We start from the raw sequence: 27,862 nt of genomic DNA, 5'->3' as shown, positions 1-27,862 counted from the left end.
TGAATTTTTAAAAAACATGCCCCAAGGGAATTGGTATTTTTTTATTTTTTTAAAATTTTTGGCTGTTAACAAAATTTTTTCCAAAAGGGTAAACTGTGGTGATTTTTTTAAAAAAAATTCACAAAAAAAAATTTCCTTTTTGGGGGGAAAAATTTTTTTTCTAGAAAAATTTTAAAATTTAACGTTTTTGTTAAAAAACTGGGCTTTCCACCCTTTTTTGTAGAATTTTTTTAAATTTTACAAGCCACCCAAGGAAAATATACAAGCCGGGCATTAAGAAATTTCCCCCGGGAACGGTTAAATTTTTGGGAAATTTTAAATTATTTGTTTAAAATTTTCCAATTTCAAACCCTTAATTGGGGGGATTTGAAAATCCTTTTTTTTTTTGCTGGGTATAAAGGACTTTCCACAGCTGACTTTTTTGGGAAATTTTGGACCTTTATTTTCAAAAATTCAAAAAGGGAAAAGCCAATTTAGGTGAAAAAATTTTTTTATTTCCCAAAAAAAATTCCAAAACCAAAAATTTCAAATAAAAAAAGGAAATTTTTAAAACTTAAATTAAAAATGTTCGTTTTTGTTTAACCCCAAAATTTTAAAAAGGTTGGCCCATTTTCTTTTTAAAGAAAGAAAAGAAAAGTACCCCCCTTTTATCATTTTTTTGGGGGTTTTTAAACCCAGTTTTGGAAAAAAAAAACCCCTTTTTTACCTTTTTTTTTCAACCGGATCCTTTTTAAACGGAAATGCCCCATTTACAAAGAAACCCGGAAAATTTTACCTTTTTGGCCACAAAAAAGATTTTTGGGGGGGGGGGTTTTAAAATTGACCGTTTTTATTTTGGGGTTTGGGAAGGGGGAAGGGGAAACCCCTTTTTTTAAAAGAGGGTTTCCCCCCCCATTCTTTTTTGGAAAAATTTTTCTCCCCTTTTTTAAATTTTTCCCCCTGTTTGTGGGATCTCAATTTAAGTTTATAAAAAGGAACCCAACAAAAACAAATAATTCCGTTTAAAAAGTTTCGGAGGGAAAGTTAAAAAGGTCGTAAAACCTAAAAAAATTCCAAAAGAAAAAATTGGGGAAACAGTATTTCACCTGGCCAAAACCCCTTTTTTAAAGTTGGCCAAAAAATTTTCCTTTGCAAAACCTTTTTAAAGGCCAACCCCTTAGGGTCCCCACGTTCAAATTCAAACCTTTTTTTTAAAAAGGATAAAGTGGGCCCAAATTTAAGGGTAATTTTAAAACCCCTTTTTTAATAAAAAAGGGGTTTTTTTTTTGTTTTAAAACCAATTGGTTTCTGATCAATAATAAAAACATCTTTTTGGTCTCCCCCCAATTTAAAAAATTTAAAAAAAGGATGTTTTTCTTTTTTCCCTATCCCTTTTTTGGCCCTCCAAAAAATTTTCCCTCCCTAGAAAAGGAAAATCTGAAAAATTTCAAATAAAATTTTTTAAAAATTAAATTTTTTGATCCCCTTGTTTTTTTTTTCCTTTTTTTGGTAAGGATTTTTTTTCCCCATATGACCCTTTTTAAAATCCCAACAAAAACCTGAATTTAGAAAAAAGTAAAAATTCGTTGAAACCAAATTTTCTTTAAAATTTTTTGGGCCCTATTTTTAAACCCCCAAAAAATTTAATTTTTTCCTTTGGCAAACATCGGGAAATTTTTGAAAATCAAAGAAGCCTTAATTTTTAAAAAATACAGTTATAAATACAAATTTTTTAGGATAAAGGGCCCCTAACCCGAAAATTTTTCGAAGAAGACCAAAAATTTATATTTCCCTTCAAAGTAAAAAAAAAAACCAGTTTAACGCAACACAAATTTTTTTTAAACCCAACCCAAAACCCCAAAACCCCTTTTCAAATCCAATTTTCATAAAATTTTATCCAACATAAAAAAATTTGAAAATTTAACATTTATGCAAAAGGTTTTTTTGAAAACCCATTTTTCCCGAAAAATTTTTAAAATTTCCCAAATTTTAAAAAGGTTTCCCATTCTGAAATTTTCATAAGAAGGAATTAAAATACCTCTAACCATAAAAAGGTGCTTTTTTTAACCCTAGTCCCCTTTTTTTAAAAAAACCCGGGAAAAGCCATTTGTCCCCCTTTTTTGTTTCCCAAAGGGCTTCTGACCAAAATTTCAAAAATTAATTTGGAAAAAAAATACCCCCTTTAATCGATACACAATTTTTCTTTGTTTTCCCAACCATTTTTTCCCCAATCCCCCAAATTTTAATTAAATTTTATAAATTTTAAAAACCCTGCCCAAATTCTTTAAGTTTGTAAAAAATTTCTTAAAAAGGTTTTTTGATTTGCCTGTAACCTTTTTTTGACCCGGGCCCTTTTTTCCCCCCTTTTTTTCTCTTACTTTGGGCCAAAATATTCCATAAATAATTAAATTTTTAAACCCAATCTTCGCTTACAAAATTAAAAATTTGAATGGAAGACAGACCAACTAAAGAAAACAACACGGAACCGCAGGCTCAGAAAAAATAAAAAAAATTTTTCTTGAAAAGCAATTTGGGAAAATTTAATATGAAAATCAATTTTCGGACCTTTTTTTGTACTTTTTTAAAATATTTTGCATAAGAAATAGATTTATTTTTTCCACAATTTTTTTTTTTTCCCTTTGGGGGCACAAATGCTCTCTTAAATGTATTACAAAAAAATCGCATGCATGAAATACAAAATACCCCGGTAGTTTTTTAAAAAATGGGGGGAGATTTTCATAGTCTCATCTCATCCCACCCACTTCTCTGCTTCTACATTTTGCAAGCTGTAAAGATTTTGGGCGGTGAAAAATCAGCATTTAAAAAAGTTTTCAAATCATGGCAACAAAATATTTCCAAAAATAATTTTTGAAATTTGGGACGACCGAAATTTTGGGTTACCCTGGAAATTTTAGTCACCCTTTTTTTAAAAAAAAATTCAATGATCTATTTTTTGGCTGAACAAAACGGCGAACATTTTAAAGGATCTTTTTATTTTATTTCTAACAACCAGGAAACAGATGAAAACTTCTATCACCAGAAACTTGTTATCATTCATCACAATGTATCAAACTTGGGGGGTTGTGGGGGGGGGGGAACCAAGACGGGGACCTGAATAAATTTTTTCCACATTTTCCCCCCCCCCCCCAACCTTCGCCCATCAACCAAAAAATCCCCAAATCTTTTGGATAACCCCCCCTAATGACTTTTAATAAAAGAATGCAGTTTATTCCCTTTTAAATTTTTTTTTGGGCAAAAAATCTCTAGTACAATTTTTCTTCAATTTTTTGGGGTTTAAAAATTCAGATCACGGGGGGGGGGGGTTTAAAAAAAAAAAGGCGACAAAAATATTTTGCTCTTTTTTTAAAAAAAAAAATAAAAAGATCATTAATTTCTTTTTTCTTGAAAAAACCCTTTTAACCAGAGTTTTAATGAAAAAAAAAAAAGTTTTGGGAAGAATAGGAGAAAAATTTTTTAAAAACTAAACTTTTACCTTTCGACAATCAAAAAATTTAATTTTCCCGGGAAAAACCACTTCAAATTTAAATTTGCTGTAAACATTCTGTAAAATGAAAAATTTTTTTAGAATCACATGACTGTGTACAGGAAAAATTTTTTTAAATAAATTTCTTTTTTCAAGATTTACGGGTACAAAAACCAAAATTTATAAATTAAAAAGGGGGCCCCCAACTCCACCTAAAACAAAAAGCGGATTGTAAAAAAAAAAACTTGGTTCAATTTCAAATCAAATGCCTGTGAAATGAAAAAAAATTAAAATCCATTTTTTCCCTTAAAAAGTTTAAAACGGATAGCCCTTTTAAAAATTTTAAAACCCCCCAAATTTAAAGAAACCAAAAATTGGGGGGGGAGAAAAATGGTGGCGGGTTCCCCAAAAATCAAACGGGCCTTATTTCATAATAAATTTTCCGTGTACCAAAAAAATGAATTCCAATCTCCCATTTTTTAAACCAGTAAAGGGACTCAAACTTTTTAAAAATAAAAGGGGGGGCCCAAAACCCTCTGGAAAAAAATTACGGTCTAACAAAAATCAACCTCTCCCCTGTATTTTTGGATCATTTTTCCCCTATGCGAAAAAAATAAACCCAGCCCACAAAATTTTTTCCAAAAAACTGAAGATTTTTCACAAATGCATGGACATTCTACACCCCGGGCACAAGACCAAAAATTTACCCCCTCCCTAAATTTTTTTTTAAAAAAATTTTATGCTTTTTTAAATGAATTTTTTAAAAGTAAAAAAATTATAAAATTATTTTATATAAGTTAATAACTTCAATTTCCACTAAAAACTCAGCACTGGGGGTTTTGTACTTTAAAATGATAAAAACGACCCAACATTTCAAATTACAAATTTTTAATTTAAAATTTTTATACCCTCACAATTAAACTTACCTTTTAAAAATCTATTATGTAGGTTCAGGATCCCTTTGTTGTATGCCTGATAATCAAATATTTCCAGGGATATTTCCTGCATCTTTTTTTCCCGAATACCCCTGGCTGACCCACCACTCAAACACAACTGGATCAAGCTATGGAATAACTTGCTGAAATATACACCAAGTAAAACAGTATAAATGAATTGTGAACCTGTTTAATGGAAACTATCGGGAATACCTTTTTTAAAATTAAAATTTTATGATAAAATACAATTATAAATTTGGGTACCCTCAAGACTGATTTTCTTTGGGGTATTAATTTTAAAATTTTAAAAAAGTTACCCCCTAAAACAAAAAAAAAAAACTTTTCCCATTGTTTTTTAAAAATAACAAACATTTTTTTTTTTTTATTTAAAAAAGGGGTTCAAATCTGCTTATTTATCACAGGATCATGTCTCACCCCATTACCCAAACCATCTTTTTTAATTCTCCCAACAGTTTTAAAAAAAAAGTAAAAGGGCCTATGGGGTTTCTTTTGGGAAGGGTTTTGCCATCAAAAAAAAAATTGTATTTCCCAAGTGTCCCTCATTTGGGTATATCAGGAGCTGCTTTAAATTTTTTCCTGATGGCCACCCTTAAAATGCTTTTACCCAAACCTTGTTGGGGGCAGGGGGTTTCCTTGAAATTTGGCTGTAAATACAAATAAAAAAATAAAGATTTTTTTTGGTTTTTTTAATTCAGAGTGTAATGTAGGCATTAGATCACTAGTACCAGACATCTAAAATCCTTGCACAGAACAGAGTTGTTCAACAAATGACATTTGATACAATGCCTTTTGTCAAATTCTAAATATTAATCACAGATAAGAGATCAAAACAATCTTTTTTTGGCCAAACCAACAGCCCAGGTCTTAAAATTGGCTACAATCTACAAATTTTCCCTTTAAAAAGTGTTCAAATTTAAAATAACTTTGTACAGTTTTTAAATTTTTTAAAAAAATTTTTTTGAAAAAAAACCTTTCCCTTTTAAAAAGGCAGTCTAGGTATTTGATACCACTGATAATGATAATCTAGACACAAAATATTCTGATTTGTCTGAGGGTCAATTTTTACATAAACTAGAGGCGCTTTTGAGAAAAGCACATGTCTCCCAAAACGCCAAATCATCTAAACAAAAAGTCAGTTTTTAATATACGTTTCCAAAAGGGGCACATGCCCAGGGGCGTTTTTTTGACCCCAAAAGGCCCCTATCCAAACCTTAAAATATTATAGGCGTCCTTTTGGGGTCAAAAATGTGAAAGAAAATTTACCGTTTTTTTTGGGAAATTTAAGGGGCCCTAATTCCGAAAAGCCTGGGCCGATTTGGCTAGTTTTTTCGAAATTGGCCAACAATTATGGGAAACCCATTTTGTTCCGTTTTGGGGAAAAGGGGTAGGGAAAAGTTTTGACTTTTTGCGGGCAACTTTGTGACAGACACAGGGAGGGGTAAATCAATATGTCTCCCCAACCACTGGGTTTGGGGGGAGCCAAAAATTATACCCCTTGGGGTCATGTAAGTAAAATTTACACAGCTGGTACCCTGTAAAAATGGCCCGGGTAAGGAAAATTTAAACCCCCAAAAGTTTTTAAATGTTTTTTGGGTCAGGACCAGACAAGGGAAGAAACTTTTTTCCCCCGGGAAAATTCTCAACACCCGGAAACTTTCAGGTTTAAAATTTTTGCCCCAAAAACGTTTGAGTAAATTTGTACAACCGTCTCCCCAAGGGCAGACTCTACAATAAAATATTTTTTCCTTTTGCCCTTTTATATTGTATTACAAGTATGTAAGAATTGAGGTTAACTGGAAACAATTAAAAATGCTAGTAATATTTTTCAAGTTTTTCCCACTTACTATACTGGGGAAATTTTTGCAAAGAAAAATTTTTTAAAAAAAATTTTTTAATGGTAAAAAAAAAAAGAAATTTCGCGATAAATTCGATGGGAAAAATGTCAAAAATAAAGTTCTTAAAAATTTAAACATTTTCCCTTTAAAACCAAAACCAAGAAAGTGGCCATTTTAAAATTTTTTTTTAAAAGCAAGGTTTTTAAATTTTTTAAAATTTTTGGAATTAAAATTTAATAAAACCAAAAGCCCAAACTAGAAATTTTAAGAAAGTTAAAAAACCCCCTTTAACTGGGTTTTTTTTAACTAAAACACTTTTAAATTTTAGGTTCCAAATTTTTAAATTTTTTGCCAAAATTTTTTTGGTTTAGAATTAGGCAGAAAAAAATTGCCAATATTTTTTAAAACCTTTTTGGGAAAATATTGTATTTTTTAAACCAAGAAACAAAATCCCCCCAACTTTTTGGAAATTTTTCTGAAAAAAAACCAACATCCCCAAAAGGGGAAAACCCCCCAAATGGGGTTTTTTACTTTATCCCCTTTTTGAATTTTTATTAAATTGTGTCAAGGGGAATAGGAAACGCACAAGATTGTTGGTTATGTAATAGTATGTTAAAAAAAAACAAAGTTCCCCAAAATCCTTTCAATTTTTCCCAAAGAACCCAACATCCCCTGCACAACCCACGTTTTTTACTGATCACTTGTTGAATTTTATTAAATTCTGTCAAGGGGTAAGGAAAATGGGGCCCCCAAATTTCGTCTAAAGGACAACGGACAGACAGACAACCCAAAACCCGTATACCCCCCCCTTACAACTTTTTGTTTCCGGGGGACAATAAATATTTAAAACTTACAGTTTCATGTAAGGCCCCTAACTGAAAATTTTTCAGGGATTTTTGTGTCCTTAAAAAAAATATGGGGGGGGAACTTAAAAAACAACAGAAATATCAATGGCATTAAGGGCTTTATTTTTAAACAAAAACCAAATTTTATTTTTGTTTAAAATAAGATCAAAGTGTCACCGGGCCCTTTGGGCCAAAAGCCAAGGGTTGTTCAATGAACCTTGTTCTTAAACAGCAGGACTGTTATATTTAGATATTCGGCCTCTGTTTAATTTTACAGTATAACAGAATAAAATATTACCCTTGTATCTTCTTCATTAGTATTTCTAGCCACTTGTAAACAGGCAGCAGCTGACATTAACACACAGGTCATCTGTCTGGACTGGCAACTAAACATCCTGGCTTTAGTGGGCAGTAAATGGGAAAAATACAGCATACCTGTTTTGGGGGAAACATCATGTTTTAATTTCCTTTACCCTCTGTGTAACTTTTTCAGCAAACGTCTACACAAAAAAATTTTTAAAATGGTTCTTAACAGTGGACAGCACTGAAATTTACAAAGTTCCCAATTTCATTCCTAACTGTAACAAAGGGAAAATTTTGCCCAATAGAGTTTTCAATTAAAAAAAATTTTTTATACTTTCCCAAAAAATTTTCCCGGGTTTTTTGTTGAATAAAATAAACATACCCGGGGGAAAAAAGGGTATCCAAATTTCCCTTTATCGTAAAGGTTCATCTTCATACGTAAACCCCAAATTTCCCAAGGGTGAAAATTAAATACAAAGGGTTTAAGGGTTTAAAGTATTCCCCTTTGAAATTTTAAACAAAATAAAAACTAGAGATGCCTTTTTAGAAAAAGGGGAATTCCCCACAACTGCCAAAACATCTAAAAAAAAATAAAGGTTTTCTTGGCCGCCTTTCTTGGGAGGATTTTTTTTGGTTTAAATTTAAAGGGCCCTAATTCCGAAGTGCCTAGGGGAGATTTCTAGTTATCCAACTTTGGGCCCAAGGGGTTTTTTTTTTTGGTCAGACATATTTTGGGTTTAATTTTGGGGAAGTCGGGTTTAGAAATTTTTGACTTAAAGTCGACAAGCTTTTTTTGACAACACACACACACACACCACACACAGACCGGAGAAAACAATATGTCTCCCCTAACCACTGTGGGTGGGAGAAATAAAAAAAGAAATAAATTGAAACATTATAAGTACAGGAGATGCTTCTCACCAAAAAGTGACAAATTTTAATAAAATTCCCAAAATAAAAGAAAAACCAAATGAACCAAATTTGAAAAAAACGACTAAAATATAAAAATTTCAGCAGGGAAGGAAATGAAGGTATTTTCCTATTTTCATGAGCCAATTGGCCTCATTCGAACCCAAATGATTCCAGGGGCCTTTCCCTTCCCTCCTGAAACTTTAGCAGTTTTTTTTTTAAACCCTTAAAAATAATAACTTGTTTAAAAAACACAAATTTCCCAAACCCAAAAAGTTCCCTTACTTTTTTTCCCCCACTATCAGTACCTGAAGTGCCCCGGAAGATGTAAATGGGTTATCATAAAAAATGATTAATGAGCATAGTCCCAAATAGAAATTTTTTTGAATAACAAATTTTTAAGAAATAAAGCTGTGCCAAAGACCGTATGAATTTCAGAAACAATGTGATAATTCCAAGGAGCATAACAATACCTGTTTTTTTATGTAGGTAAAGAAATTTTGAAAGCTTCATTTCTGAAACAAATAGTAACCAAAAATTTAATATTTTTCACACTGATTTTAAATTTCATACAATTTTTTTCATTATGGGGTTTAAAAATTTTTTCCTTTTTAAGTCACCCCTTTGATTATCGAGTAAAAAAAAAAAGAAAACTTAAGATTCAAATATACATCCAATAATCTCCAGAGGGCTGTCCATTAAACATAGGGGATATTTAGAAAAACAAGGGAAAAAATGCCCTAAAATTTTTAAAGGGTTTTTTCAATTTTTTTTTAAAAATGGCATTTTAAAAATACCCGAAAAAAAACAATACAAAAAATTTTCAAATTTTGATTCCAAAAAAAAGTAAACATGGGACTAGTGTACGTTGTTTAAAATCCTTACGGGAAATATCAATCAAAAGTTGCAAAAAAGCCCATTATTAACCCATAGGAAAAGGGGTTAATTTTTTAAATGGATTAAAAAAATCACATAAAGGTTCAGCCAGTTTGCATATTTCCAAAAAGAAATGAAAAAATTTTGTGGGAAAAAATCAACCTTGATTTTTTTCTGCTAATAATACAAGCCCCACAAAAAATAGATAAAAATTTTTAAAGAAGACCTTTAAAATTAAAAAACATTATCCCGGGAATTACTGAAGACCGTTACCTTTTTGGGTTTGTAACTGGTCAGCAGCTGTAAGTTTTAGCCTGATAGCACCTTAAATGCTGTATACCCCGCTCAATAAACCTGCTTGTATTTTTAGGTGGTTTTTAACGCTACACATGCGCCCCCCTGTCTTGTCTGGGCTATACATTGAAAAGTTTTGGTTTTATAAACCTTTCTTTCACAATTTGGGTCAAAATGTTAACTTTTGCAGGGAATTGGGAAAAAAAATAAATTTCAGGTTTAAAAAAAGGGTGCAATTTTGTTTCATGAAATTTTTCACAAAAAGATTTTTTAACGGGGATTGTCGTTGGGTTTTTTCATACCTGCACTCAAAAGAAAAAAAAGAACTAACTGCAAATACCATCCATATAAAGAGGGGTTTAACGCAATAAGGCATAAACTAAAATATAATAATTAAAATTTTAGATAGGCCCCTTTTTGCCCTGAACCCCCAATAATTTTTTTTTACTACACTGGTTAAATACCCAAAAGCTTGCTTGGGAGCAAGGGAAACCCCCACAAACCCCAATGGGTCTCCCTTTCCCTAACATTGGGCCGTCCTTTCTAAATTTACATATTTTTTTCCCGGGGGGCCCCACATGCTGCAGTAAAAATTTCAATTTCTTTGGGAACATTTCTATATAAAAAAAAGGGTTTTAAATACAATAATCCCTAAAACAAATGACCTTAAAAACCCTAAACCTGTAGAAAAAAGAAAAAAAAAAAACAAAGTAAAAAAGCCCAAAAAAAATTTAAAAAAAAAAAAAAGGGCCCGGCTGGGATTTAAAACCCCAAAAGCTGCCTTCCAAAATTTTTATTAAAGAGTGCCAGACTGTCACAAAATATGCCTGTCATTGAAATTGGCCCAATTCAAGGGGGATAATCCAAAAGTGCCTGGGGCATTTGGCTGGGTTTCCAACTTGGCCTAGATAAAATTTTCCCACAAACATTGTTCCCCAGTTTTGGGGGAAGAAACGGTAAAAAATGTTCGACTTAAAGAGTAGACAACCCTTACAGAAGCAAGCCCCCTGTGGGGGACATCTGGTATTTGCTGGTAAAACCCGAAAACAGTATACGCCAGAAAGGAAAATACTTTTACATCACCCCGGGATGCCGCGTACTATTTCGGGCGAAATAACACAGCATTACGCAGGAGATCACTAGTAAAACTTCAAGTCGCAGCACAAACTCGAAAAAATTTAAAGGGGTACACTGCATTAAACCCGGAGGGACTTGAAAAAAAAAATACCCCTGCCCCGTACACCCGAGTCCCTTTTAATTTTTTGCATTTCACTTTATATACGGGGAAAGACCCTTTTACAATTTCTTTTGGCATTTTATTTTTTTTTTTTTTTTATAAGTTAAAGTCTGAATAAAATTCATATACCGGGGGGAGGGGAAATTTTTTTTTTTCAATTTCTTGTTTTGGTTTTTTTTAAAATTTAAATTTTGAAAAATTTTTTTAAGGTAAAAGGCCCTGGGAAAAAGTTTTTATTTTAAAAAAACCCCCTTCATTTTTTCAATTAATTTTTTTCCTTGGAAACCTTAAAACCTAAACCTTTGTATTTTAAAGAAAGGGCCTTTTTAATTTGAAAACCCCCTTCCCCTTGCAATTTAAAACAATTTTTTGTAATACGTTTTAAAACAATAAAATTACCAAAATTTTAATGGGGCCTTCCAACAGGCGCCCGAAGAGAAGGAAATTTAATTTTTGCCCTTTCCTTCCCCCCCTTTATTTTTGAATTTTCCTTCCTTTAAGCAAAACACCCTCCTTTTAATTTATGTTTTTTAAAAAAAGGCTTTTAATGCCCTTTCCTTTAAAGTTAAACCTTCCATTAAGGCTTCCCCCCAAATTTAAAAAATCTTTTTTCCCTCGGATTTGGGGCCCTACCTTCCGTTTAAATTTTTTCCAGAACCGGTTTCCCGAAATTTTTTGTGGGTTTTTTTGTGCAAAAACCTTTTAAAAAAGGACGGTTTAAAAAAAGTTTGGGGGAAAATAAACCCCTTAATTTAAAAGCCAAATTTTTCCCCAGCCCTAAAGGATTGTTTTCTTCCCGAAAATTTTTAATAAAATAAATACATACTAGGAAAAACCCTCGCCCATAAAAACATAACAAATTTTTTTTAGGTTTCATTGAAGTTTTTTCCCCTTGAGCCGTTACGCCATTTTTTTTTCAAAAGTTTTACCAAATTTCATGCACAAAAAAGGATTTATTTCATTGGAAAAGTGGATAAGAAAAACATACTAATTTATTTTATACATCAAACTACCCTTTTTTGGGAAGGGTAAATCTTTTTGATGAAAGTCCCTTATCTTTTTTTTCTGTTTTTTTTCTGTCCAAAAAAGATCAGATTTGCATACGAAAGTTGGTTTGGGGGAAAGGGAAATTTTTAAATTTTCACAAACATTTTTGCCACAAAAGTACACACATGTTTTGCAGCAGGGGTACACCGCCTGTCGCCGCAAAGGGTTTGGGGCCAATAAACAACCGCCTGGGGAACGAACCCGCAGGGGGAGACCCCGCAGGCTCATTTCAAAGTTTAAAAATGTATGTGCCCGTACATGGGGCGTACTATTTCCCCCATAAATTAAATTTCCCCCAGCGAAAATCCTGTTTACTATGTGTCCCCCAACATGTTGCAGCAAGTAGTAAAGCGGCAGGGGCCCCATTTCCAAATTTAAAAGTGTAAATACAAACCAAATATCGGTGAAAGTGGGGGTGTAACCTGCGGGACTATTTAAAGCCCTTGATTTTCAGTACACATATGTACGCCTCATTACCCCTGTAAAAGACACAGCAAGAGGGACGCCCCGGCCTTTTTCTTCTGTTAAAGGGGAAAGGCCCAAATTTGCAGTTTTTTTGAGAATTCAAGGGCCATAATCCCAAAAGTTTCCGGGGGGGATTTGGCTGGTTATCGAACTTTGGACGAGGGATTATGCCTACAAACATTTTTCATCCGTTTTTTGAAGATCAGGGTAAAAATGTTTTTACTTTAGAGAGTGGACAGGGTTTTTGGGGCAAACCCCCTGACCGGGGCCCCCCCAACCAAGGGGTTTAATAATCCCCCCACTCTTTTTAGAGCCAAACATATAAAAAGGGGGGAAAAAGTAAACCCCCTTTCCCTTTTACCAATGCCCCCCAAAGAAAGTTTCAAAGTAAACAGATTTAAATTTAGTTTTTTCTTACCTTGAACTTGACCCCCCCAAAAAAAAAATGACCCCTTAAAATTTTTAAAAACCCCAGGCCTAATATATATCCTTACCTTGCTCTTATTAATGTAATTTTTTGGCCCCAAATTTCATTTTAATATCTCAACCCAAAAAATAATTTTTTGAATCCCCCTCCCATCCCCTGCCCGTCCAAACAAAAAAAACTTTGAAAAAAACCAGGTTTTAAAAAATGCCAAAAGCACCCAATAGCTTTAATCAAAGAATTTTTTTTACCTTTCTTTTTTGTCATTTTTTTTTAACATGCTAATTTGAAAAAATAACTGTGCAAAGGGGACATGCAGGATCACTTTTTTCAGATTCCTAATTGCCCTTTTGGCCTTAAATTATAAAATTTTTTTTGGGCCCTCCCCACAACTTTTGGTGGCACAAACCCCTTTTTAAAAAATGGGGGGATATCGGTCGTTTAAATCCCCTGATTAAACAGGGGCGGTATTGTTTGGGGCCCCATGCAATAGGTCCCAAAATGCTTATAAATTTTTATATGTTATTCAGTCACTGTCACTTTTAAAAAATTAGTAGATTTTTAAAAGATCCGACAATTCATCAAAATTCAGCCCGTTTTTTTACTTTAGCAATTTGGGGGAAAGAGCCCTTTTTTTTATTTATTGATATCTTGAAAAACATGAGATTTCTGTAAAAAGGGCTGTTTTTAAAAATGGGATTTTCTGGGGCTTTAGTTTACTAGGACTGTACTACTGTTATAATTTTTTTTTGTGAAAAAAATGCTTTTATTTAGATTTTAAGTATATTTTCGATATTGAAATGCCCTCCTTTAAAAATCCTTACAAAATTTATCATTGTGCAAGTATTCAGACTATATTCTTTAAATAAGGATCAGTAGTATATATTCCTAAAGTTACAATTTAATCGGAAAGATCTGTATAAACAGTTTAATGCAATTAGGTGTTGAATAATATAGAAATTATAATAATTATAACTGTAAAATGTTAGAACGTATGCCCTTTTCATAAGATGTCCATCAGCCCAGTTAATTATTACAGTCGTTTTCTCATGTATTTCATGAAAATATCATCAATGAGGCATAAATGATCTCTATTTTTAAATTGATATACCTCATATTAACTTCAATTTTATGGTTCAGCCTCTTTAATATTCAGTCAATTCAAATTCACACCTGCCCACGTAAAGTGAAATATAAACTTCCAATAAAATGGTCATTGATTCAATCTTTTAATTGTTCACTGTGGGTTTGACACAGTACTTTATCGCATTATTCCAAAATGTTAAAAGTATTAAGAAAACTTATTATACACATTACATTAGTATCAGACTGTCAAATATTATCACCCAAGTGGGAGCAGGAAGTGTTAAGTCTGTTTCAATTACATACTCTTGAACCCCCTAGAGTTAACAGGACACATGTCATGCACATTTTTAGCTCGACTATTCATAGAATAGTAGAGCTATTGGACTCGCCCATGCGTCAGCATCCACGTCGGCGTCCCGATTTTGGTTAAGGTTTTGTATGTAAGCTAGTATCTCAGTAATCACTTGTGGGAATGGATTGAAACTTCACACACTTATTCACTGTGACAAACTGACTTACACTGCACAGGTTCCATAACTCTATTTTGCTTTTTTACAAAATTATGCCCCTTTTTCGACTTAGAAATTTTTGGTTAAGGTTTTGTATGTAAGCTGGTATCTCAGTAACCACTTGTGGGAATGGACTGAAACTTCACACACTTATTTACTGTGACAAACTGACTTACATTGCACAGGTTCCATAACTCTTTTTTGCTTTTTTACAAAATTATGCCCCTTTTTCGACTTAGAAATTTTTGGTTAAGGTTTTGTATGTAAGCTGGTAACTCAGTAACCACTTGTGGGAATGGATTGAAACTTCACACACTTATTCACTGTGATGAACTGACCTACATTGCACAGGTTCCATAACTCTATTTTGCTTTTTTTACAAAATTATGCCCCTTTTTCGACTTAGAAATTTTTGGTTAAGGTTTTGTATGTAAGCTGGTATCTCAGTACTTACTAATGGGAATGGATTGAAACTTCACATACTTGTTCACTGTCATGATCTGACATGCACTAAGCAAGTCCCATAACTCTACTCTTTTTTTTTCAAATTATGCGCTATTGGACTCGCCCATGCGTCGGCGTCCACGTCGGCGTCCGCGTCGGCGTCCGAGTCCCGATTTTGGTTAAGGTTTTGTATGTAAGCCGGTATCTCAGTAATCACTTGTGGAATGGATTGAATCTTCACACACTTATTCACTGTGACTAACTGACTTACAATGCACAGGTTCCATAACCCTTTTTGCTTTTTTACAAAATTATGCCCCTTTTTTGACTTGGAAATTTTTGGTTAAGGTTTTGTATGTAAGCTGGTATCTCAGTAACCACTTGTGGGAATGGATTGAAACTTCACACACTTATTCACTGTGACAAACTGACTTACACTGCACAGGTTCCATAACTCTTTTTTGCTTTTTTACAAAATTATGCCCCTTTTTCGACATAGAAATTTTTGGTTAAGGTTTTGTATGTAAGCTGGTAACTCAGTAACCACTTGTGGGAATGGATTGAAACTTCACACACTTATTCACTGTGATGAACTGACCTACATTGCACAGGTTCCATAACTCTATTTTGCTTTTTTTACAAAATTATGCCCCTTTTTCGACTTAGAAATTTTTGGTTAAGGTTTTGTATGTAAGCTGGTATCTCAGTAACCACTTGTGGGAATGGATTGAAACTTCACACACTTATTTACTGTGACAAACTGACTTACAGTGCACAGGTTCCATAAATCTTTTTTGCTTTTTTACAAAATTATGCCCCTTTTTCGACTTAGAAATTTTTGGTTAAGGTTTTGTATGTAAGCTGGTAACTCAGTAACCACTTGTGGGAATGGATTGAAACTTCACACACTTATTCACTGTGATGAACTGACCTACATTGCACAGGTTCCATAACTCTATTTTGCTTTTTTTTACAAAATTATGCCCCTTTTTCGACTTAGAAATTTTTGGTTAAGGTTTTGTATGTAAGCTGGTATCTCAGTACTTACTAATGGGAATGGATTGAAACTTCACATACTTGTTCACTGTCATGATCTGACATGCACTAAGCAAGTCCCATAACTCTACTCTTTTTTTTTCAAAATTATGCGCTATTGGACTCGCCCATGCGTCGGCGTCCACGTCGGCGTCCGCGTCGGCGTCCGAGTCCCGATTTTGGTTAAGGTTTTGTATGTAAGCCGGTATCTCAGTAATCACTTGTGGGAATGGATTGAATCTTCACACACTTATTCACTGTGACTAACTGACTTACAATGCACAGGTTCCATAACCCTTTTTTGCTTTTTTACAAAATTATGCCCCTTTTTTGACTTGGAAATTTTTGGTTAAGGTTTTGTATGTAAGCTGGTATCTCAGTAACCACTTATGGGAATGGATTGAAACTTCACACACTTATTCACTGTGACAAACTGACTTACACTGCACAGGTTCCATAACTCTTTTTTGCTTTTTTACAAAATTATGCCCCTTTTTCGACATAGAAATTTTTGGTTAAGGTTTTGTATGTAAGCTGGTAACTCAGTAACCACTTGTGGGAATGGATTGAAACTTCACACACTTATTCACTGTGATGAACTGACCTACATTGCACAGGTTCCATAACTCTATTTTGCTTTTTTACAAAATTATGCCCCTTTTTCGACTTAGAAATTTTTGGTTAAGGTTTTGTATGTAAGCTGGTATCTCAGTACTTACTAATGGGAATGGATTGAAACTTCACATACTTGTTCACTGTCATGATCTGACATGCACTAAGCAATTCCCGTAACTCTACTCTTTTTTTTTTCAAAATTATGCCCCTTTTTCGACTTAGCAGTTTTTGGTTAAATTTTTGTATGTAATCTGATATCTCAGTATCCACTAATTGGCTTGGATTGAAACTTCACACACTTGTTCACTGTCATGATCTAACATGCACTGTGAAGGTCCCATAACTCTACTTTGCATTTTTACAAAATTATGCCCCTTTGACTTAGCAGTTTTTGGTTAAGTTTTTGTATGTAAGCTGGTATCTCAGTATCCACAAATTGGAAAGGACTGAAACTTCACACACTTGTTCACTGTCATGATATGACATGCAGTACAGAGGTTCAATACCTCTACTTTGCATTTTACAAAATTATGCCCCTTTTTCGACTTTTGTATTCATTCAATTGACAAGGCTGTTGAATAGTCGAGCGTTGCTGTCCTCCGACAGCTCTTGTTATGATAACAATCAGTATGCAGTCAGTGGATAGGTAATTTTTGCAAACTTAATATATCCTGAGTAATCACTGTCCATTTGAAACAAAGCATCCATACAGGGGTAAAATTTAGCAATATTTTCAACTAGCTAAATAAGGTAGGCCCACTTTGCTCATAAACTCACTTAAAATAAATGCTACAATAATATTTCAGTATATATACTGGCCAGCATTTTGAAATGATGAAAATTATACAAGGCTTTAAATTTTATGTTTAAAACAGAAGAAACAGCTATCCAAATAGATGATACTGAAAAATTACATGAATATATCTATTTAAATAATTTAATTACTTTTTTTATTCAGCTATAAAACGCGTGAAAGGTTAACAAAAGAGTTTAAACACTATGATAAAAGCCGAGAGTACACCTCATGATAGGACCTATTCGCCCGTAGTGACACCTATTAAACCATTTGGGAAGATAACTCGCCGAATGCTGCTATTAATGGATTACAGTGCAAGATACAGAAGACAATTCAATTCTCGAGGCTTCCCCAACTCTTTTACATGACTCTTGTTTCCCCATTAACTTAATTCATTTTCAAAGGCAGGCAGATGTTACAGGGTGAAACAAGTGAATGAAGTATTGCCATGCAATACAAAGTCCCCTACTGGAAGGCACCTATTTTTTTCTACTGTAGTATAACATAATGAACTGATATCTGTCAATGATGTATAAACAATATTGTACTACAAATGTATATATACAATATGTTATAACAAAACACTTGGATTAAAATTCTATTATAAGTCCATACAAACTCTTTACCAGGTAGAAATAGGTGAAAATACACCTAAAAATTTGATGTAACATGCATGTTGTACCACAGAAAAGTGGTCTCAGTTTTTCCCTACGGCAAGTAATAAAAAAGTAACAATGTAATCTATTTATAGTAAAACAAAGGGACGTAATTCTATAAACAAGGGTGCCTCATGGTGGTGAACATTTGTGCCAAGTTACATAAAAATCCCTCCAAGCATGAAAAAGAAATGCTCTGGACAAAGTCATTCTTAAATTTAACCTTTGACCTCAAAGTATGACCTTGACCTTAGACCTAGGGACCTTGTTCTTGTGCATGACAATCCATCTCGTGGTGGTGAACATTTGTGCCAAGTAACATCAAAATCCCTCCATGCATGAAGAAGAAATGTTCCGGACAAAGTCATTTTTGTATCTGACCTTTGGCCTCTTAAGTGTGACCTTGACCTTAGACCTTGGGCGCGGGCTTTGTGCATGACATGTCTCATCCATGGGAATATTTGTGCCAACTGATATTTAAATCCTGTCTTGCATGACTTAAGTTATAGACCAGACAGAAAAAAATCCTATTGACCTTTGATCTTAAAGTGTGACCTTGACCTTAAAGCTAGGGTTCTGGGTGTTGCTCATGACATGTCGTCTCATCATGGGAAACATTAATGCCAAGTAATATTGTAATCCCTTGATGGATGACAGAGTTCTGGACCGGACAGGAAAAAAACAAACTATTGACGTTTGACCTCCAATTGTGACCTTAACCTTTAAGCTAGGGGTCCGGGTTTTGTGCGTAACACATCGTTTCATCATGGGGAACATTTGTGCCAAGTAACATTAAAATACCTTCATGGATGGCAGAGTTATGGACCAGACAGGAAAAAAGCCCTGTAGACCTTTGACCTCCAATTGTGACCTTGACCTCTGAGCCAGGGGTCCAGGTTTTGGGCGTGACACGTCATCTTATCATGGGGAACATTTGTGCCATGTGCTATTAAAATCCCTTAATGAATGACGGAGTTATGGACCGGACAAGAACAGACCCTGTTCATGCCATGTTAACATTTGACTGCTAAGTGTGACCTTGACCTGTGAGCTAGGGGTCTGAAATGTGCATGACACATGGAACGGACAGGAAAAAACCTCTGTTGACCTTTGACCACCAATTGTGACCTTGACCTATGAGCTAAGGGTCCGGGTCTTGCGCATGACACGTCGTCTCATTTTGGGGAACGCTTGTGCCAAGTAATAATATTAAAATCCCTTCATGGATGACAGAGTTATGGAGCGGACACGAAATTGCAGAAGGACGGAATGACAAAATGACGGGAAAGTGCATTCCTATAGTCCCCGAAACTGGTTTTCAACCAATAGGGGACTAAATATTGTGCAGCCAGAGACTCGAACCCAGGGAATTGGAATACTGTTCCGATACTCTACCGTTTGATTTACCCAGCTGCCTACACATTTTCTCTGCGTTTTTTAATTCAGTAAAACCTGTAGAAGCAGCCAGACATAATCTGGCTGCTTAAAACAAGTTAACCGACTGCTTATGCAAGTGACTGCTTAATACAGAGTCAATAGTAATCAAGTCATATCACCAACATTTTGAAAGTTGCCCTCAAATTTGATTAGGTACTTATAAATCAAGCAAATATGGCCATCGGAAACTAACCTTTTTCCTTTAGCATTTTTTCGTCAACTTTTCAAAGGTGTTTTGTAAAGAGAGAAAGGTAATAATATTGTGTAACAATACTGGTAAATGTAATTTTTCTAAGAGCCTAAGAGAAACAGTTTGATTCCTAACCTGATCCAGTTGATGTGTAGCAATGAAGCAGTTGGCTCTGTTTCTGTGCAGCTTGGCCAGGTTCAAATCTCCAATGTCTGCCTTGGTATACAAGCTCAGAGAGTAATTATACCATTGCAATGCCTCCTCAAAGTCTTCTGCCTTTAATATTTATAAAATGTAATCAAAGTAAAAACAAGGGTTGATCAAAGTTGCCTAGAAATCCACAGCATCAACAATGTATTAACAAAAATATCTGCTTGAACTGGAATTTGGCTTTGGTGTTAAATATAAGTGTCCATTATAACTTTGTCAAGAATGAAAAAAATCAAACCTATTTTTTCAGCAATTACAAAAAGGAAGACATTAAAATAGTTATTACTTTCTTAAATGTTACTACCAGCACTCCTTAATGTATTATTGATAATATTGAGCAGAAATAACTTCCCAGTCTCAAATTGAACCTTACATGCAGGCCAGTAGTAGCTACTAAATTACCTCAAAGGCTGATGCTGCCTGTTCCCAGAACAAAACATGGAACCTCTTCTTAACCGACAACTCAAGAGGTCTTCCTGTGTGGTGGGCTAGAACATAAACACTTTCAATCATTTTTCACATATGTCCTGATACAAAGAAGAATGCAGTACAAATTTATTGATATATACATAATATTATTTACTATTATCAATGGGTGCCAATCATATACAAAACATATTCTGGTGTAGCTTATGTGACCACCTAAATAAACACAATAAGCAAACATCACGCCAGTACATATAGTGGCAATTAAATTTTTTATGAACGTGGAGTATAACCTTTAAAGAATGGACACTGCAAAGTATAAGACAGTGTTTGTTCATGCGTGTGTACATGTGGTCTAGTTATGCATCTTTTTCAACAATCATTTTTCAGTGATATAAACAACTGTGTCTATTTGTAGCAGTGAGTGCAATGCCATACTTTATAGTGCTGCCTCACTGGAATATCGATCACTCCATGGACACGTGATATGATGCCCCACCCAGTCACATTATAATGACACCAGGCTGACCAATTCTAGTACTATCATCTTAATGCTGAGCACTAAGCCAGGAAGCTACTAGTACCATTTTTCATATCTTTGGTATGATGCAGCCAGGCAGCAAACCTACAATCTCAAGCACTCAGAGCGGGAGCTCTACCACCCAGCTTCCACGGCAATTTGCAAGAGAGGATGAATTAACTTATATATTTTATATACAAAATGGTAAGGTAATATGTGTTTAATTTAGAGCAAGGAAACCATCGTGTTTTAGTATGGACAGTAGAGTATGTAAGTTTTAAACTAGACAATGGACAGGGAAACTCTATTCATACTATTTTTTGTCTACACCTAGGGTAAAAATAAACTTTTACCTGTTATACAATATTCAACAAATTCCTTGGCTTGCTTTTTCATACTAGAACTAAGAAGAACCTCTGTATTTGTGACTAGTAATTTATCAATGTCAGGAGAGTGTTCAAATCTCTTCAACAACTCTTCAATTAACCAGGGCATCAGCTCTGTCCTGTATAAATAAAATAACACATACAATTTAAGCAATATAACCAACGGAAACAAATGAACCAGTATTGACTACTGACAAAAGATGAAGTCTACACTGCTGTCTCCATACTAGTCTCACAGTTTCAGTTAGTAACTTACTTCAATTTCTCTCCAAAGTTTTAGAGTAAGCAGTTTGTTTTACATTTCACATGTCCATCATTAAAAGATAGCAATGACAGCTAACTTTATACACACAAGGCAAAACTTTTCACTAATGCTAGAACTATTTTAAACTTATTTAATCTTACTGTTGAATCTGTTATATTGTACAATAGTGACATATGGGGAACACAAGTTTGGCAAGTATCAAACTAGATTTTAATTTATGCAAAAACAACAGTAAAGTGCCAAGTGAAAAACTACCTATAAAATTCCTGGTAGGGGTTATTATTTGACAGCTGAGTAGATAACCACTATATCTTGATGTTACTGTAAGTTAAGTAAAGTTATTTTCAAAGGTTATTGTCATGTGACAAACAAGAGAGCCATGATGGCCCTAGATCACCCATCTGAGATTCACAGCTAGACTGAATAATTTTGCAGTCACCAAAGAAACATTGCTGTGCAGCTATCTTAAAACTGGACTAGTGGTTTCCATGAAGATTTTTCACAGTTTTCCATATAGCCATATACAGAAATCTAGTCCACTGGCAGCTATGTTTTTAGATAAATCATAATGATTTGAAGGAATCTAGTAGACAGTCACCGAACATTGTTGTCAAATTATTTAGAAATCTGGCAAGCAATTTCAGAAGAGAAAATGTTCAAAGTTTTCTATAAATCTATATCTATGGAAAACTAGCCCTCTGGTAGAGGGTGACCTACAATTTAAGAACATTGCTAAGAAATTATTTCAATATCAGACCAGTGGCTTCTGAGATTTTCAAAGTTTTCCAGACAGCCATACAGAGAAAATTGCAATGTCCCACGGTGGCCATGTTTTTAGACATAACAGAATAACCTGAAGAAATTTGGTAGAAGACACCTAAGGAACAATGCTGTAAGATCACTTTAAAATCAGGTCAGCCATTTGAGAGGAGAAGATTTTCATATAGCCATATAGGGAAACCTGGCTACTACATTTTTTAATAAAACAGAGTGATCTGAAGCAATATGGTAGAGGGTCACCAAAGAAATATTTCTGTGAAATTATTTCAAAATACCACCAGTGATTTACTTCTTTTCAGTTGCCCTTGCAACAAGAATTCAGATTATTCTGCATGGAGGACACAAATTTGAAGGAAATGGGAAAAGGACCACCCAAGGAACATTTTTATAGTTGCTTACCAAAGAAAAATATATTTGATATTTTTACTGTGAAAATACCAGATATATTTCACTCTAATATTTTGATAATTCACTGTCAGAAAAACATGCAATAAAGAATAGTATTTTTCTTCTTTCATTTACCTGTTTCACTGATTTAATCCATGTTATGTTAATATTTATTTATTTATTTGGGTTTTACGGCACACCAACACAATATAGGTTATATAGCGCCAAACAGGAAATGTTAATATGAATATTTTGCCAAGAAATGGCCCACTTACAATTATTATGTTCTATTCTGTTCTATCAGCACATACCTGTTTATATGAATACTTCTAAATATGTAAGGTTTTTTAGTATACATGTATTATGTAACTAAGGTGATAACTTCTTATGACTATAAGGCCATTGAAATATCCATCAAATTATGTCTCTTCACCCTAGGACAGGATTGCAACTAGATGCCCACAGGCAACATGTCAAGCCTGCCAGCTGTCAAAAGGACTAACATTTATGATACTATTTGGCAGCGATAGAACTGACTGCAGCAAACATTTCTGCCAAGTTATTTAAGAACATCTCCATCAATGGCTAAGTTACAGCCCAGAAATGAGAAACTGCGTCAACTTTTGACCTTTGACCCCTAAGGTGACCTTGACCTTTCAACTAAATGCTTGACAGACTGTCTCATTGAGGCAAACAACTGTGCCAAGTTATTTAAGAAACCCTCTATCCATGACTGAGTTACAGCCCAGACAAGGAAAACTGTGCCAAGTTTTGACATTTGACCTCTTAGTATGACCTTGACATTTAAGCTACCAATATGGTTATTGCACATGACACACAGTGTCATTGTGTTAAAGATATGTGCCAAGTTATTTAAGAATCCCTTGATCCATGGATAAGTTACAGCCTGGACAAACTCGGACAGATGCACAGACACACACATGCATATACACCAAACCACCATTGTGACAACTATGTCGAGCTCACAACCAGGGGGCTCGACAATAAAAATTGTCTTGTTGGTAGCCACAGTGCTAGATTTTGTGACATGTTTAAAAACAATTTTAGAAAGCCTCATTACTATGGCATACAAACTGTCAATACATGCCGACATACAGGGCTAGAAAACTGTCAATACATGCCAACATACAGGGCTAGAAAACTGTCAATACATGCCAACATACAGGGCTAGAAAACTGTCAATACATGCCAACATACAGGTCTAGAAAACTGTCAATACATGCCGACATACAGGTCTACAAAACTGTCAATACATGCCAACATACAGGTCTAGAAAACTGTCAATACATGCCAACATACAGGTCTAGAAAACTGTCAATACATGCCAACATACAGGTCTAGAAAACTGTCAATACATGCCAACATACAGGTCTAGAAAACTGTCAATACATGCCGACATACAGGTCTAGAAAACTGTCAATACATGCCAACATACAGGTCTAGAAAACTGTCAATACATGCCGACATACAGGTCTACAAAACTGTCAATACATGCCAACATACAGGTCTAGAAAACTGTCAATACATGCCAACATACAGGTCTAGAAAACTGTCAATACATGCCGACATACAGGTCTAGAAAACTGTCAATACATGCCGACATACAGGTCTACAAAACTGTCAATACATGCCAACATACAGGTCTAGAAAACTGTCAATACATGCCAACATACAGGTCTAGAAAACTGTCAAAGGAGTGTAAGAGAGTAAAAGACAACAAAATAAGTTTACCTGTTATGCTGATTAACAAGCTGCATTGTATGAAGACTCAGGTCTACAGTTAATTCCTGGATGGTGAGTAATTCTTCACAAGCTGTAAACATATCAAAGCTATGCTAACAAATGTTTGGCCCAAAGGAACAAGAGTCCAGAAATTTCCAATAAACAGCATTTCATCTACATCAACTTATATGCAAACAGATATTAACTTCAGGCCACAAGATGATAAAGAAATTCACCCTGCACTACATGGGAATTATACAATTTATTTATCAAAGCAATTCATAAAATGAAATTGAAAGCAAGTTTTAAGAAAACTGAGAGTTACTTTTCTATGTTAAACTATATAAAGAATTCTGCCATTTGTCTTTTATAGATCTTGAAGCCTCACATCAGTTCATATCTATTACAGAAAGTTAAATTTTCATCACATGCACGGATAATTTACCTCTCTTTACAATATTATCAGCTGCATTCTGGAGCAACAGGATCTTCAGCTTCAAGAAAACACCAGCAGGATGGCAATGTTCCTGTACTCAGTAAATGCAAGAAATGTGAAATACCGGTATTATTTATAGCAATTTCAAGATAACTGTCTTTTTGTCTTAGACTGAATAAAAATCAAATTGCAGGTACTGACCTTTCATGTTAAAACCAACTCAAATGGTAATTTGTCAAAACTAAATCTAGTGGCAACTTGCATCATGTTGCATAATCTTTCAGTCTGTATGACTAGTAGGCATTTCTGTGAAAATACAATGTCTTCAGCACCCATTTCGCTAGGCCTATGGCTGTTCGCAAGCTAATGAGACTTTTTGAAGTAAACTAATCATAAAACAAAATTCTTTGAAAGAATAAAATCATTATTTCATAACATTCAATTTGTTGATCTTAAGGCTATTTGGAAACGTGTCAGACCCTAAGCTGTCTTTTGTTTTTCAGAAATCTGCAAGGCTTTCACATATATGCCTAATATTGCTCTAAATTTCTGAGTGAAAATGTGTAGCATAGAATAAATAGGTACACATCTGAAATGGGGATAATGATATATCTTATAGCTTGAAAATTTATCATACAAAAAGTGCCAAAGTAACTGTCAGAGAAAGCAATTTAATTGGTACACGTATGATTCATACAGAATATCAATCGTTTAAGAAAGCATGAGGATCCTGGACAATTTTCCAACAAATTATTTGCATAATCAAAGAAAGAATGTACAATCTGTAAGAAAAACATGATTTTTTTTACCATTCTGGACTGAACTGTTTAACCTTTTCCTTTACTTTTATCCTTTAATATCAGCATATATATGTAAAATGGGTGATTCTTAAATAGCCTTTAATGCTATATAAAATTGCAACTGTAAATATATAGAGTAACAGGGCCCACATGTTTGAATTTTTTTAAAACAATAAGAGCTGTCACTAATGGTGACAAATGCCCCCGCAGTGCCTTGACCTTTGACCTGGTAACCTTGACCTTTAACCTGGAGACCCCAAAGTCAATAGGGGTCGTGTACTCATTAATTACCTAATATTAGCATGTGAAGTTTGAAGGTCCTGGGTGCAGTGGTTCGCGAGTAAAGTGCCTTCATGCAAAAAGTTAACGTTGGCCCCTGTGACCTTGACCTTTGACCTGGTGACCCCAAAGTTAGTAGGGGTTGTGTACTCAATAAGTACTATCAGCATGTGAAGTGGTTGAAGGTCCTGGGTGCAGTGGTTCGCGATTAAAGTGCCTTCATGCAAAAAGTTAACGTTGGCCCCTGTGACCTTGACCTTTGACCTGATTCTCCAAAGTCAGTAGGGATCGTGTACTTAATGAGTACTATCAGCATGTGAAGTTTGAAGGTCCTGGGTGCAGTGGTTCGCGAGTAAAGTGCTTTCATGCAAAAAAATAACATTGGCCCCTGTGACCTTGACTTTTGACCTGGTGACCCCGGTCATTAGGGGTCGTGTACTCAATGAGTACTATCAGCATGTGAAGTTTGAAGGTCCTGGGTGCAGTGGTTCGCGAGTAAAGTGCCTTCATGTAAAAAGTTAACGTTGTGACTAACGAACAAACGGAGGGACAGTTGAAAACTAATATGCCTCCCTTCGGGGGCATAAAAAGTCTGTATCAGCATGGGTTTTGTACTGCATCCCAGTTTTCCCTCACACACTTTGTTAAACTATAAAACTAGACAATACAAAAGGTATTGTTCTATGAAAGATTCTTGTTGTAAAAAAAAACTTACAGTATTGGCTAGACTGATAGCATTTAATGCATTCTGTAAGTTTTCCTCTGGTTGGTGCTCGAGGTATACATTGGACAGTAATCGTAATGTTCTAGCCTACAGTAGGAATACAACAGTAGTGAAACATATGTAATACTTAACAATAACTGTACATATCATAACATAATACATGTACTGAGAAAAATAAAGGAAAGGAAATTCAATCATAAATCTTCTCAGTATGTTAGAAACTGTAATTGGGATGAAATCATATGCACTACAGAAAAATAGACAGGATGTCAGATGACATCTCAAACTGACCGTAAATATTTTCATTAACTTGGTAATTTATACTTAATACACACAGAAATGTTAAAATACTCTATAGGTAAGAGAACAGAAAATAAAATAATATATATAAATATATACTACGTCAACAAGCAAATTCGATGAATTGGTATCCCCAACCGAATTGGTTTGTGGTGAGGAATGGCAAAGAAATATATTCTGTAAAAAGTAAAGAAAGTTACCAAGAAGCAAATAATTTCATTAGTCAGGATCAATTTAACAGGAAACAAATGTTTTAAGTGTACATAATAATATAAATTATTTCTTTAAAATAATTTCATTTATTCCTCGAGACTTAAAATGTATGTTAGTTGCTAAGGATTCGGGATTAATCGGCCTTTATTATTCGGTTGAGCTGGTTCTCGTTTTATCAATACAGTACCGATTTGCATGTTCAGCGAGCCGAGAACACAGCCAGTTGTTCGATATAAAAGCAAAAAGCCCGTGCAGATTTCTCACATATTGCGTCTGAAAGGGCGAATAGACCGTTATTATACAATGACTGACAGAATCTACTGTTCTTCTACATGTCGTTCAGTAAAGATAAACTTACCCTCCCGCCACACCCCTAAAATTGCTAATGCAGTAATTTTTTTATGGTTAACTTAGTTTTTGGTGAAAGACCTGACATTTTGGAGAAATTTGTGTCAGGTTTGCTGCGTTTTGTATTATACTTTCAGGGTACAGATTTCTTATATGGCATTTATTGAAGATGTCAGTGAGCTGTTAGTGCAACGTACACTGTGAAGTCTCCGATATCCCAATTATAATCATACTCAAAGAAGTTACGAATGAATGTTCTGTGATAGAAGCCAAGTCGAAGGAACTTCAAAGTACCGTAGATACTTCCTGGAAATTAACTTTTGGATAGTTCCCGATTTATGGAATTCAGGTGTATTGTGTTGATAAATAACAGCATTCGTTAGAATGTTTTTAACTGGAACTGTGTGCTTTTTTAGGATATCGGAAATTAAATTAATGTTTAAGACATTTTCTGTAAAAGAATATATAGGAAAAGAAATTACATGAACTTGTGTATTATTTTAGCTTAGGTATTTTCATTTATATCTTAGCTTCTAGATAAAAGATAAGGCTCACTGGCAGTTATTTCTGTGTTATGTAATTTTTATGAATTGGTAATTATACCTTAAATGTTAGGACTGTCG

The 27,862-nt window shown here is 34.3% G+C and overlaps 1 protein-coding gene across 1 annotated transcript in view; it reads right to left on the bottom strand.

Moving 5' to 3' along the window:
- Positions 1–4,958: 4,958 nt before the first annotated feature.
- The window catches only part of LOC123551666 (testis-expressed protein 11-like), a 47,222-nt gene continuing 24,318 nt past the window's right edge, over positions 4,959–27,862 (bottom strand). The window contains exons 11-17 of the mRNA XM_053542189.1: positions 26,370–26,465; positions 24,585–24,666; positions 24,149–24,230; positions 20,932–21,083; positions 20,035–20,120; positions 19,558–19,698; positions 4,959–5,063 (exon numbers count right to left, since the gene is read on the bottom strand). Coding sequence (XP_053398164.1) covers positions 4,959–5,063; positions 19,558–19,698; positions 20,035–20,120; positions 20,932–21,083; positions 24,149–24,230; positions 24,585–24,666; positions 26,370–26,465 — 744 coding nt within the window. The remainder of the gene's footprint in view (positions 5,064–19,557; positions 19,699–20,034; positions 20,121–20,931; positions 21,084–24,148; positions 24,231–24,584; positions 24,667–26,369; positions 26,466–27,862) is intronic.

The sequence above is a fragment of the Mercenaria mercenaria genome, chromosome 4 (genome assembly GCF_021730395.1).
Source record: "Mercenaria mercenaria strain notata chromosome 4, MADL_Memer_1, whole genome shotgun sequence".
Classification (NCBI taxonomy): Eukaryota; Metazoa; Mollusca; class Bivalvia; order Venerida; family Veneridae; genus Mercenaria; species Mercenaria mercenaria.
The sequence above is the reverse complement of the archived record's forward strand: the minus strand, read 5'-3'. Positions and strand labels throughout refer to the sequence as shown.